The sequence below is a fragment of the Typha latifolia genome, chromosome 1, assembly GCF_019914945.1.
Source record: "Typha latifolia isolate L0001 chromosome 1, TyphaL0001v2, whole genome shotgun sequence".
Classification (NCBI taxonomy): Eukaryota; Viridiplantae; Streptophyta; class Magnoliopsida; order Poales; family Typhaceae; genus Typha; species Typha latifolia.
This window is the reverse complement of record NC_133086.1, coordinates 17,546,341-17,559,241: the sequence shown is the minus strand read 5'-3', so window position 1 is coordinate 17,559,241 and position 12,901 is coordinate 17,546,341. Positions and strand designations below refer to the sequence as shown.

At 36.3% G+C, this 12,901-nt stretch overlaps 2 protein-coding genes across 3 annotated transcripts; one reads left to right on the top strand and one right to left on the bottom strand.

Moving 5' to 3' along the window:
• Nucleotides 1-1,879: 1,879 nt before the first annotated feature.
• LOC140780569 (cinnamoyl-CoA reductase 1-like) lies at nt 1,880-4,993 on the bottom strand. Of its 2 annotated transcripts, none has more exons than XM_073126206.1 (5): nt 4,553-4,993; nt 4,299-4,453; nt 4,005-4,193; nt 3,557-3,909; nt 1,880-2,250 (listed from the first exon to the last, which is right to left on the bottom strand). In XM_073126206.1, exons 1-5 carry the CDS (start codon nt 4,689-4,691, stop codon nt 2,058-2,060), a joined length of 1,029 nt encoding a protein of 342 aa, XP_072982307.1. In that variant the 5' UTR covers nt 4,692-4,993; the 3' UTR covers nt 1,880-2,057. The 2 variants fall into 2 exon arrangements, with proteins under 2 accessions (XP_072982307.1, XP_072982308.1); XM_073126207.1 differs by lacking the exon at nt 1,880-2,250 and adding an exon at nt 2,997-3,449 and having other exon boundaries at nt 4,553-4,991.
• A 6,091-nt stretch (nt 4,994-11,084) lies between these two features.
• On the top strand, nt 11,085-12,865 carry LOC140802001 (chorismate mutase 2-like). Its single transcript, XM_073157408.1, has 5 exons — nt 11,085-11,490; nt 11,912-11,998; nt 12,098-12,241; nt 12,316-12,408; nt 12,495-12,865. Exons 1-5 carry the CDS (start codon nt 11,218-11,220, stop codon nt 12,744-12,746), a joined length of 849 nt encoding a protein of 282 aa, XP_073013509.1. The 5' UTR covers nt 11,085-11,217; the 3' UTR covers nt 12,747-12,865.
• Nucleotides 12,866-12,901: the final 36 nt, after the last annotated feature.

Genomic DNA, 12,901 nt, shown 5'->3' with positions numbered 1-12,901 from the left:
CTCGATAAAGACATGAAACGAACCCATTATCTGTCGTGCGTAATTGAATAGCGATCTGCAGCGGATTTCTCTACACTTCTACAGCCACGTCGTACTAACTGGGTTCAGTCAACTACGGGACGACCAATGAGATAACGTCATATACTCAAATTGCTGGTATAAGAAGGCTCAACTACCCGTCTACCCCTGTTCATACAATGCCATACGTGGGCATCGATTGTATCAAGAAATATATCAAATATCCCCTGCAGTTTGCGGAGCATCACAATCAACAAGGTTGTTCGATGCAACATGTGGCCCTAAAAACTTTACTGCCAAGAATCATCTTGTCTTTATCAATCGCATTTTACTTAATTTTTCCCCCCTTTCTTTGGGAAGGCATTCCACCAAAGCTCAAGCATTCGTAATCTCAATATTTTGTTGAGTGATAGAGCATGTTTTTTTATAAAAAAAAATTTGTTTGAGTTCATCGTTTCTTGATAAGATTGATCTAATTGTTTAATTTATATATTAGAGAGGGTTCGTTCTTTTGCTTAGCCTATGAATTAGCATACGAGCTCATGATCTTGGAAAAAAATAATAATGTTGGCATACTTGCATAGTTGTAGATTTTATATTTAGAATGACATATAGGTATGATAAGATTCATACTTAGGATCCGTTCATGCTGTGCAAACTCAAAAAGTAATCTGAAAACTAAAGTTACTTAAGAACAAGTTCAATATAGAGGCAAAACATTAAAATTTATTAGAAGAAAGGATTACTGATCTGTACTTTAGACGAGTCTATATTTGAACCAAGTCAATCAATCGATAAAAGGTAAAGGACTCCGTTGTCTTTGCTTACTACTTGTAAATTAACTGGCTCCGTTTGTTGAAATCATGTCCTCAAAGAGATCCTATTGTCCAACCTTTTGTGGAATTCCACGTGTAGTTTAATTACCAAGTTTAGTGCTAAATTTGACTAGTTACTGGTAAGAAACCTTCCTTGTCAAATTAAAACAAAAGATTAGAGAGACTACGCTAGTTTTGGTATTTGAATGGGATCTTTGAGTTCATACGAAGAATCCTAAGATAAAATATTTGAACTTCTAGTTCAAGTTTGACTACGTAAATTATTATTCTAATTCTCAATCAAAAGCTTAAGCCCGTGCGTCACGAGCCTTCTTATTTTCAAATAGATCATCTGAGTTATCATCTAATAATGGATTCCAAATCAAAACATAATTAGTGACATGGCAAGGGAGGTGGACCCAACTAAAGGGAAACAACAAAGAAGTCATTAAATATGTAGTTTCACAATATATTCTTCTTCTTTTTTTCAATTCAAATAGTTTGAGTAAACATGAGCAAAGTTATTGCTCAGCATTACCCTTCTCTTTCTTGAGAGATCTTGACAGTAGCACAAGGAGAAGAGATGATGCTCCACCACCCATCCTTAATTCCTTTTCCTTTCTTTTTGTCCATGATTACTTTCACCATTATCCTCATACTTGCGGACTCCAATATATAAGAGCTACTATATCTTTTTTATCTTAAATTTCTCAGCAAAAATACGTCATATATGACGCAGTCGTGACAAAAGATAGGTCCCATGAAACTGAACTGATCCTTCTAAGTGATCCAATATTTAATGGACCACGAGTTATCTCTTATGTTTTCTACTGCTGTCTCTCTAACATTAATTGCTAGGTCACGATCGACAGTAGTAGGTAATACGTACATAATTAATTGGTTATATATATTCGCGCTTGGGTATATAATGAATTAACGTTCACTTAACGTCCTTGGTGAGTATGTACTCCAAATACTTATATATTTGGAACACAATACGTACTATAAATTTATTTAACGTGCCACGTGGCACTCACAATATAATATCTCTGCAAACTTCACCTTCATTTGATGAACACCATGCATACATCGAGGGCTATAAGAAAAATAATAGAGTTCTTCTTTACAATAAATACAAGCAGATTGCCAATGTTATCCTTTACATCATAAAATAATAGCATTTGTGAACATCCGAGCACGTTTTTATTCAGATATATATAGCAGCTAAGCATCATCCGACTGTAACATAAGTGGGTCGTGTCGTGGCATCATGACAAGAAGATGGCCCTTCTCCTGAAGGCTTTTAACTGTATCATAGAGGCTTTGAACCACTGGAGTGAATTGGAGGCCAAGGTCTTTTAGACGCTTGTTTGAGAACTTGTAGGGTTGCTTCCGGGGATTTACCTCGTCGGAGCATCTGCATATATGCACGCATTTATATGATATTTAAGCTGTTAGATAATAAATTAATAATATATATATATATATATATATATATATATATATATATATATATATATATATATATATATATATATACAATGTCAGTCGTGTGACATTAATGTGAGTCAGAGATATGAAACTGACTCAAATAAAATGGGTTGAATTGTGGTTCATGTGCTTTCATCACAAATGTCTACCTCCGGTGATTATGATCTTTGTCAGTTTTCCGTGTTAGTTAGGGTTCTAGGCTTTAGTACCAAAGACTTGAATACCTCTAAATGATCCCTTAGATAACTCGATCCATTGGCTATATCTTGCAATGTGACAAAGGTGGGAGAAACTTGGGGAAAAGTAACCGTCGTAGTAGCTACAAACTGGAAATTGACGTCCAATGGAAGTCATGGATGTTGTTTTGACTAACTGACATTGTTTATATTGATTCTTAGCTTGATTCGTATGAAAAGGCCAATAATTTCTTTGGCTTTCTAGAATTTGAAGGCTTCTATTTTCAAGTTCAAAAGCTGAAAGTTTAACCTCCCAAGAGAATATATATTCAATAAAGGTATACAAGTCGTCTTTATGCATTCGTAAATAGCGTATATATATATATAAAAGAAGCTATTAGAGCTACATCATTAATCAATAAATCAGGATTAATACAAAAAAACTATAATCAAACAGTAACAAGTTAGACATAATTAGCTTTTTTACTGTTAGGCATGCACTTGATATAGATGTATATATATTTATATATATGATGTCCTAATTAAGATTATACAGTACGTATATGTTATGAAAAAAAAAACTGTGGACGTGTGCATTTTTTGTATACAAAAGTGCAAGATGACGTTTAATTTCTTACGGCCTCTAATTCCCCACTTCTTGTATGCCACAGAAGGTGGGCATTACTGAACACTGTCTTTGATATTATCCTCCAAATTGCTAACTACCGTTCGTTTGCAAGTCCTCTTGATCCTTCCACAGCTTCTAATTCTTCACATAGTTCCACAAATGGAGCTACGTGGAATCATCACAGTCTGAAACAATTTTAAGTAATCGCCATCTCCCTTTCCTTGTCAAGCAATTAAGTTCAAGAAACCCTTGACGTGCATACAGTAAATTAAATCCATCTTGAAGCGGAGTTGGTTCGACGGACCCACCACTAACCATACTCTTAATATTAATCACATAAATCAATCGATTACTCACGGCAAGACACAGAGATAATAATAATAACCAAGTAGGAATAAATAATAAGGATAAGTGGCGGGATAAAGTACTTGGTAGGGACGGGGTATTCCGGGAATAACTTGCCCAGGATACGGACGACGTCCTCGCGGTGGAGGACGCTCTCGGCGCACAGGTACCGCCCGGACGCTGCGGGCGACTCGTAGACCCGCACGTGCGCCTCCGCCACGTCCCGCACGTGCACGTAGGCTTGGACGGCGTTGGTGTACTTCTTGGCCGACCCGTCCAAGTATTTGAGGATGTGTGCCACGCTGGCATTGACGGTCGGCTGCAGCAGCGGCCCGAGGACGAGCACTGGGTTCACCACCACCAGGTCGACTCCTTTCTCCTTCGCCCACTCCACCGCCGCCTGCTCCGCGACGGCCTTCCCATAGCAGTACCAGTTCTGAACCAAGGTATATACTTTCAGTCATGCTGTTCTTTTTCTTTTTCTTTTTTCTCTTTTTAAACATGGCATCATCACAGGCGAACTAAATATACCTTAGTTTTCTTGCAAAAATCAAGGTCGCTCCAGCACGACTCATCGACGACGACATCGGGGCCGCGATTCGGGTTCAGGGTCACAGCGCCGATCGACGAGGTGAACACCACGCGGCGCACGGTGCCGGCGTCGGCGGCCGCGTTGATCACGTACTCGGTTCCTCTCACTGCCGGCTCGACCATCTGCTCCTGTTTGGTAACAAGCATCAATTTATTCAGCTTAATTTGGAGACTAAAATATATTCGAGAGAAAGAGATAATTTAAAAAATTCAAAAAAAGGTGTGTGTTTTTACAGGGTCATCAGTGACAGGAGAGGCCGTGTGGAACACTCCCTGGCATCCTTCTACGGCTCGTTGGATCGCGTGGCAGTCGAGCAAATCCGCTTTGCATAGTATTAATCTCTCCTTGGCTCCTTCCATGGCTCTCAAGTGCCCATTCTTTGGATCATCTACAATTCCAAGTAACCATAGATAGAAGCTTAATTAACATATCTTTCTATAACGTACTCATACATAATTCATATGTATATGCATGTACATATGTATACCTGGATTCCTTACAGTTCCTTTGACAGTGTAACCCCTCTCCAAGAGGTGCTTCACGAGCCATGAGGCGATGAAGCCTCCGGCACCGGTGACGCACACGGTCTGGCCGTGGCCGGGGAGCGTCGTGCCATCGATGGTCATGTTGTTTCAAGTACGTACGCGCGTACTACTTCCTGGATAGCTTGTGGACTCTATTGGAGCAGAAGAAGACTAGTAGTTTGCAGTCGAGGAGAAGATCGGAAATGGGGTCGGTGTGTTTGGTAGGAAACGTGGTTGAGAGCGAAGAGATTGGAGGAAGGTGGTAGGTTTATAAAGGGAAAAAAAACGTAAGGGGTTGGGAGGATGTACGTGCGATGACCTCAGTTCTGGGGACTGTAACTGAGAGGGTTAGGTAACGTGGTAACTTCGATCGTTTTATTAGGCTAAGTGTTGGGTTTCTATGTGAAGAGTTTGAGATATTATATATATATATATATATAGATTATATATATATATATAATCTAATATATATGTATGTTACTTTTGAGTTAGATTAAGGAAAGAGAAAGGAGAGCTAGAAAGAAAGAGATGCCAACCAACTACTACTGGAAGATTTAATAGGAGGATAGATGAGTAGGTGAGGTCGGTAATTAAGGAAATGATTTAAAGCATTATTACCGTCCAATATCTAGTTTCCACTGGCAAAATGGCTCGTAGGTTCCACCATTAGATGGAGTTTTTATTTGGTCGCGTGTGGACAAGTCGATTGGCTTTAATTAATCTTTTCGTTCTTTCTTGTTAATTGGACAACACTAATTTAACTCTCTCAATTATTCAAAATCATCAAATATATTCTTCCATTAGTTTACCATTAATGTTTTCAGGAAATCTATCACATATATCTCACATAATCGATCTCATTATTGACTAAAATACTCTATTTTTCAATCTCTTGTTTTCCTCTTCCTCTTATTTGTCATATTTCTCCTAAATCTCATTCGTATATATATATATATATATATATATATATATATATAACTCTCACCAATACAATTATCATCACCAATCCCCCAATAGTTTTTCTTCTCTTTCTCCCAAAATCCAATCCTAGATATAAATCTCACCATCATCACCAACTCATCTAATTCTTTTATCTTTCTCTCAAACCACAACTTTAGAAATAAATCCCACTATTTATAAGTATAAGATCCTTTCCACCAGTGATATAAACCCTATATCCTAATCTGTTTTTCTTATATTACTTGTGGTCCTCATCTTTCTCTTTCACTCAAATTATAAGCCTATGAATGATTAAAAAAATACTACCATCACCGTCACCACAAATCCCAGTGCACATAAATTTTTTAATTAAGATTATAGTAATACTTTTATATATAAGTTTTGTTAAGGTTTAATGATTCTTTAATTGTCGAGGGATTCAGACCAGAAAAGACGAGTGGGTGACAATAAAAAAACACCTGCTGAAGTAGTTGAGAGGGTAAAATTGTAATTGTACACAAATAAATTAAAGAAGATATATATGAATTCATGCCTTGATGAGGACGGTTATCTACACACCTTTTATTCAAATGGTTTGATCCGAGGAACGAATAAAGTCAGATTAATGTGTATGACTTGGTACTTTGTAGTTCAGAATCTTTAGATTAATTAATATAAATTATTAATTTTTATTCAAACTTAATAGAGAAAATAAAAATATCAAAATTTAAAAGAAAGAAAAATTTCACCATAATAAATTTTAAAATATCAAAATTATTTTTCTTCTTCCATTAAATTTACTCAAATATATTTTTCTATATAAAATTACATGCTTAAAATTTTAGTTATTATCTAACCATAACAATATCTCTCTCTTTGAATATATGATTATGAGATGAAAATTGTCGATCATCTTAAAATATGGGGTAGAAGATTTATATTTAGTCAAACAATAGAATTATTAATATCATATAATCTTAATCACAGAGAAGAAGGGTAAAATAAATAAAAAATAATATAGGCCATTTCTAGCACTTGATGTGGTGCATGGTTTCTTGCACTCAGGCTTTTGCCATTTTGTAGTAAATAAGTTAAATTTTAAGTTTTAAAAAAAAAAAACTATTTACTTTTCAAATTCTAGAAAAGATTCATACCACTTGTGATGTGCCATGGTGAGATTGACAGTCCGTTTCTTTGGTAATCAAGAGCTTATCATAATAGAGATTCTTTTTATCTTTTTTACATAATGGGAAATAAAGTTCCAACGTAGGAAGGGAACGAATGTAACGTTTTCTTATACATCATCTCTCACTTGTTGGGTGTTTTAATACACCTAATTTTGTTTTTATAGAAGATTAAGGTTTCGAATCTCTATGGCATGCCTTGACTAAGTGTACTTTTACTTTGAGAGATCCAATGAGAAGTAATTAAGCACTCGTAAACAATGTTTATCGATCGTCCTCGTTATGTCTTAGATTCCAATCCTAACGCCATTCATTATAATAAACCTAAATATATCGACATGTTGCATTTGATATATCTTGAGAGCCAAACCATACAATATGATAGTCGAGTTGACCAGCACGATCACAATAACATTCTCCTAAACGATGACCATGAAAGAGCTTCTAGGTGGATTAGTCTCCTAATTATATACTATTAAAGCAGCATTGCTATCTGTGTTTGGTGCGAGCTGCAGGATATGACTTATAAGAGACAAGTTTGACAGGTTTGTTTCAACTTGATTAAGCGTGTGCTGATGTAATTGTTGCATCTAATTAAGATAAATATATATATTTAGAGCAAACTTATCATTGGTACGAAGCTTTCTTAGATAGCGAAAGAGTGCGATCCTTTCTTCTTTATCATCTCAAGTATTAAAACGTATTTTGATTTAACTCCATTTCTTGCGATGTAACCAAGAAAGGGGAAGAACATTTCGAGTCAAATTAAACTTCATTACAAAGTTATTACTCTCACCTGTTTCTCTGCAGACCGTCTTATATTCCAGGCATCCATCCATCCCTCTATCATCTGGGCCTTAAGATATTATTGTAATGGGCTATTGGGCTCTTATAGGAAGGAAATTAACTCTTTTTGATAGCCAACCGATCCAATTTAATAAACGTGCTAATGCTAGAGTTTAGAAATATCGCCCATAATATGATTCTATTTATACGCTCGTTGTTATTTGGATTTGTATATTACTCTTGGATTATACATTTATAATTTATTGATGAAAAATAGGCTTGCTACATGCATACTACCTTTGGATGTGCGTCAACGTCTCAATTACGCACATTTGATGACTCAAGTTACACATGCTCAAATTCTCTAAGTTATTGTATTCTATTTTAGTCACAATCGAAATATTGGATGTTAGGGTTGAGCAATTTCCACCCTTTCTTGTTTTTGAGAGGGGTTTTATCGTCGCGGGTGGAAGTTCTTCCCATCTCCCCTATTTTGAAAGTGTTTCTTTTTTATTCCATTTCTTTGCACTTGCTCAAATCTTTAGAGTTTTTCTCGGGGCGTAATTAAAAACAATGGGTAAATGTTATTCTTCAATTGCACACATCCAATAAAAACATTGGATAAATGTGATTCAACAATTAAACACATCCAACTACATGTTGAGATTAACCCCTGCTAATCAGCAGGTGGCTTTTATCTTTTGCAATGTGTGCTGCCCTCTTTCGTTGCTTTCAGAATTTTTTTTTTGAAATAACTACTTAATTATTCACCTTCTGGTGATAGATGATAAACAACTAAGTTGGTGATGTCTCGTTTGCTATCTCGACTTTCTTACATCATCCAACTGTGCAATTGATCAAGGCTTTAATGGCGGTAGGACACTATATATGCGCGACAAACTCTTAACACCTAATTTCTGATCTATAATCTACTCTCATTTTTATCTTTTCTGACAACTTAGACTTAAATGTTATACGAAAATGATCAACAATTGGAGATAACAGTCAGAGCGTTGAAGTCAATTAGCAACAAAGATAGGCGCAGAAAGTGCCTAGATTGTAGCTTTTGAAGGTATATTCACATCTAGATTTAAGTTTTAAAAGTCAAACTATGCTCTCTTTGTTAGAAAAAGATGAGAGAAAGGTGAGAAAAATGGGATTAGATTAGTTATTCCGTCGGCTCTATATATTACGAAAATAATAGATGAAATTAAGAGTTTCAATTTAATATTATATCTCCAAAGAAAGGAGGCAACGAGATGATACCTGCATTGGCTCTAGCTCTAGTAGGTTGACACAAGATCTCCTCTCTCTATCAAAGGAGATTTTCTGCCTCGCGGATCAGTGGCGAGGCTTTCCTTGCTCCCCTCCTTTAACCAACGGGCTAGGGGAGGGAAGAACCCATTTTGCTCATTTCCCCTCACTTCTTTCTCTCCCTTTGCCTTTTCTCCTCTCTCTTCCCCCTCTCACTAGGGGTGTAAACTAGTCGAGCTTAAGCGAGCTAAGCCCAGCTCGGCTCGATTCGAGAGGTGGAAAAACCCAGCTCAGCTTGAGCTTAATTCGAGCCGGGATAAGAGTTACTTTAACCAACTATGCTATATGTTATTTATACTTTTATTTTGATATATATATATATAAGATATCATCTCACATATTATATATCGAGCTGAGCTCCAGCTCGATTAACCTTTTGAGCTCAAAAATCTAGCTTGGCTCGGTCATTTAGAGCTCGTGTCGAGCTCTTAACGAGCCGAGCTCACGAGCCGACAAGCTTTTTTGACAACCCTACCTCTCACCATCATGTTGAAGTCGCTAATCATCGCAATCGCCACTACCACTCTTCTTTGTTCTCCATCGCCAAAAACCACTCACCACTACTATCCTTCTCCTCCCCTCCCTTGTCAAACCCGAGTTTGGCCAACACCCCTTAGCCAAATCTGAGCTTGCTACATTTCGAGCCCTTACTACCTCCCTCATTGGGTTAGTATTGACCAAAACTCAGTCAATGTTGCCATTCTCTACCGTCACTATCACCCAAGCTTGATTGCCACCCTATTGCCAGTTCTCTTGCTGATCTGCTGTTGCCATGGTAGCTCTACCACCACACACCTTTCTTAACTCAATGGTGCTCTCAATCGACAGGCCCCACAGCTAAGCTAGGTGGTGAGGCCCCTCTAACAGGGCAAGAGCCTAGGACCTATTCACAACTGTTGTACAGTTGTCCTTGGTTGTTTGATTTTGTTTTGCTATATAGTAGTATTATGGTGTAGTAGGTTTTATTTAATTTGTGTTTCAAGTGGGTGATCTTTGATCCTCCAACCTTTAAGTACTTTAAAGACTATGTGTTGGGCTGCTGGATTGATAGAATATATAGTTAGTAGGCTGATAATGTTAAACTCGAGACTCTTTGCTCCTGGGGATCTCTTGAGTTATTGTTCATCTTATTATTATGTTATGCCCTTGGGCTTGATCTTCTAGATTAATTTAAAATGTTATCTATCATAGGTCAAATGTGTCGCTCTATTAATAAACTACTTACGAGCTTTCCCTAAAAAATAATAATGGGATGATGATATATGGGTATTGATCTTATATAAAAAAAATTAGATATTCACATATATAAGTAACAAACTAACAATCCTAATCACTTAAATTTTAAATTTTTTCAGTCTCTTATTAGTATTTTTTATTTATTTAAAGTATTTCTACATGAAAAAGCTTTACATTTTTTATTTTTATTATTAAGCATTTATATATTAACTTTATTCTATTACTTTTTATTTTAATTTTGATTATTTTTAATTGAACGTGATTAACTAACATAAAAAAATTTAAAAGATATAATTTAAGTTTAAGATAATTATTATTAGATTAAAATATTAATTAGCATCATAAATTTTCTTTGTTAAGAATAATAAGATTTTTATCCTATATATAATCATGTATAAAATATATTAAAATTAGAATATAGAATTAGTAACCTCAAAAAAAAATGTTATCCCAGAGGATAAATTTAACAATCACTTATCCATCCCCTTATCCAATCCTACAAGGTTACAACCAACCAAATCGGACGCACTAATCTTTATCCATAACTAGCTAAATCTGGAAGTGGATGCCATCCAACAAAACTTTTACCACTATTAATCACCCGTCATATTCCACCGATGCCAATGGATAGATAGCACATAACCTCTGTCATGGATTGCTCGGCGCCTAAATTTGATCGTTAATTTAGCGGATCCAATTCATTTCCAGGTCACCTTTTCCTTATTTTTCTTAGCTATTATCAGTTGACATTTTAAAAGATGAAACTTAAAATAAGTGGAAGAAACAGGGCTCCAATTAATATGAGACGCAGAATTCATCGTAAGCTACTCATTTCCTTCCTTTTCAAAAAGATAAATAATAAATTTCTACATAGAAACTATTTGAATCTCAAGTTTGACCTCTCTATCGCATATTCTCGGCATTCCATCTTGTTCACATGCAGTTGACTTAGCCCATCAACCCGAGATTTGACCAGCAAAAGCTTTTCTATCGCACGCGATCGTCGCTTCCCCTCAGCCATCAATGAAGAAGTTTGTTACATTACAACAAATTGACTGCCAAGCCTTAACGAGAGCTTTTAAATACAAAGCCGGCGATGTCTTTTCTCATCAATCCTCTTCCTCGTCTCTTTCTCTCTTATCTCTCAAATTCTTTCTCTCTATCTCTCAATGGCTTCTTCTACTCTTGTTCCAGTCCTCTTCCATTGCTATGTTACTCTGGTTCTCTTTTCTTTAGGTCCCGTGATGGGATTAACTCTGGATTCCGCGAGAGATTTCCTCACGAGAGAGGAAGACACGATTGTGTTTAGCCTAATTGAGAGGGCTAAGTATCCATATAACCCTCCTGCTTATGATCCTTCGTACTTGGGAGAGCTTGGCCGCTTCGGAAACCGAACGCTCGTCGAGCTCTTTGTCAGGGAGAGCGAGGCCGTTCAAGCCAAGGTGTGATCTTTTTTCTTTTTTCTTTTTAATTTTTTTAAGGGTCTGCATATGTGGAAATAAAATTTATAATTAATTAAATAACAGTATACACGAAGTGGTAAAGCTCTCTTCCCTTCTTATTGGATATTTGGATGTGAAGAAGATACGGTCAAAATGCAATATATTTATTTAGCTTAGATTATCAAAATATTGTACTTCAAATATATGATGAAGATGGTCGTTTGTTTATGTATAAAAACGGCTAATCTAACAGATTGTTGAGAGCTTAACTGAGGAGATCAATTGTGAAATATGATGAATAAATATCTATTTATGTGGATAATTAGTAACAATAGTACCAGCACCAGACTAAGTATGAAGATGACATTTTATCTGAAACTTGTCTGTATTTTAGTTCTAAGATAATATTAACATATTATAGGCTGGACGCTATCAAAATCCAGAGGAAGTCCCTTTCTTCCATGGTGGTTTATCGTTGCCATTAATTCCTCCTTACAACTTTCCAAAGGTAATTAATTTACCTCTCCACTGTTTAACATTCAGCATTAATTCCACCCTAAGATTTGCAAGATGAGTTATATTATTTCATGTTTTATTCCAAGTCTAGGTGTTGTATCCTTCAGCTGCATCATTCAATGTGAGCCAAACTATATGGAATCTATACTTCAATGAGTTGCTTCCACAGTTCACCACCAAAGGCACTGACGGTAACTTGGCCTTAACAGTGGCATCAGATCTAGCATGTTTGCAAGTAAGAATTCTTCACAGTGAGATGTCATCATATTAAAAAATATAACTAAAATCTAAGCCATATTCAATGTCAAGGCCCTCTCAAGGAGGATCCATTATGGCAGGTTTGTAGCTGAAGTCAAGTTCAGGGGTGCACCTCAGGACTATGTTCCTGCGATCCGCGCTAAGGTCTTCTTTCTCCCATTAATTCTCTACTACCAATCCATTTCAAAGGAAACCAGTTATCGAGATCTCAATGCGTTTCTTTTTTGCAGGATAGGGATGCTCTGATGAAGTTGTTGACATCTGAAAGCCAAGAAGAAATGGTCAAGAGAAGAGTGGAGAAGAAAGCAATGGTGTTTGGGCAAGACGTAACCTTTGATAAACCAGTCGATACTGGTGATAGCAATAGCAGTCGGGCCAGTTACAAGGTTGATCCAATGGTAGTTTATAGACTTTATGGAGATTGGGTTATTCCTCTAACCAAGCTTGTTGAAGTGGAATACCTTCTTCGACGTCTCAATTGATGGATTGCATTGTGACTAATTTTATTAGTTCATTGAATGGATCATGTAAGTGATCATTCCATGTATGTTTTGAAAGATTATACTGCAGAAAGATAAAATCCGTCTTCAGATTTGATAGATGAATAATTGGCTGGCAATATTAGCCACTAAAATAT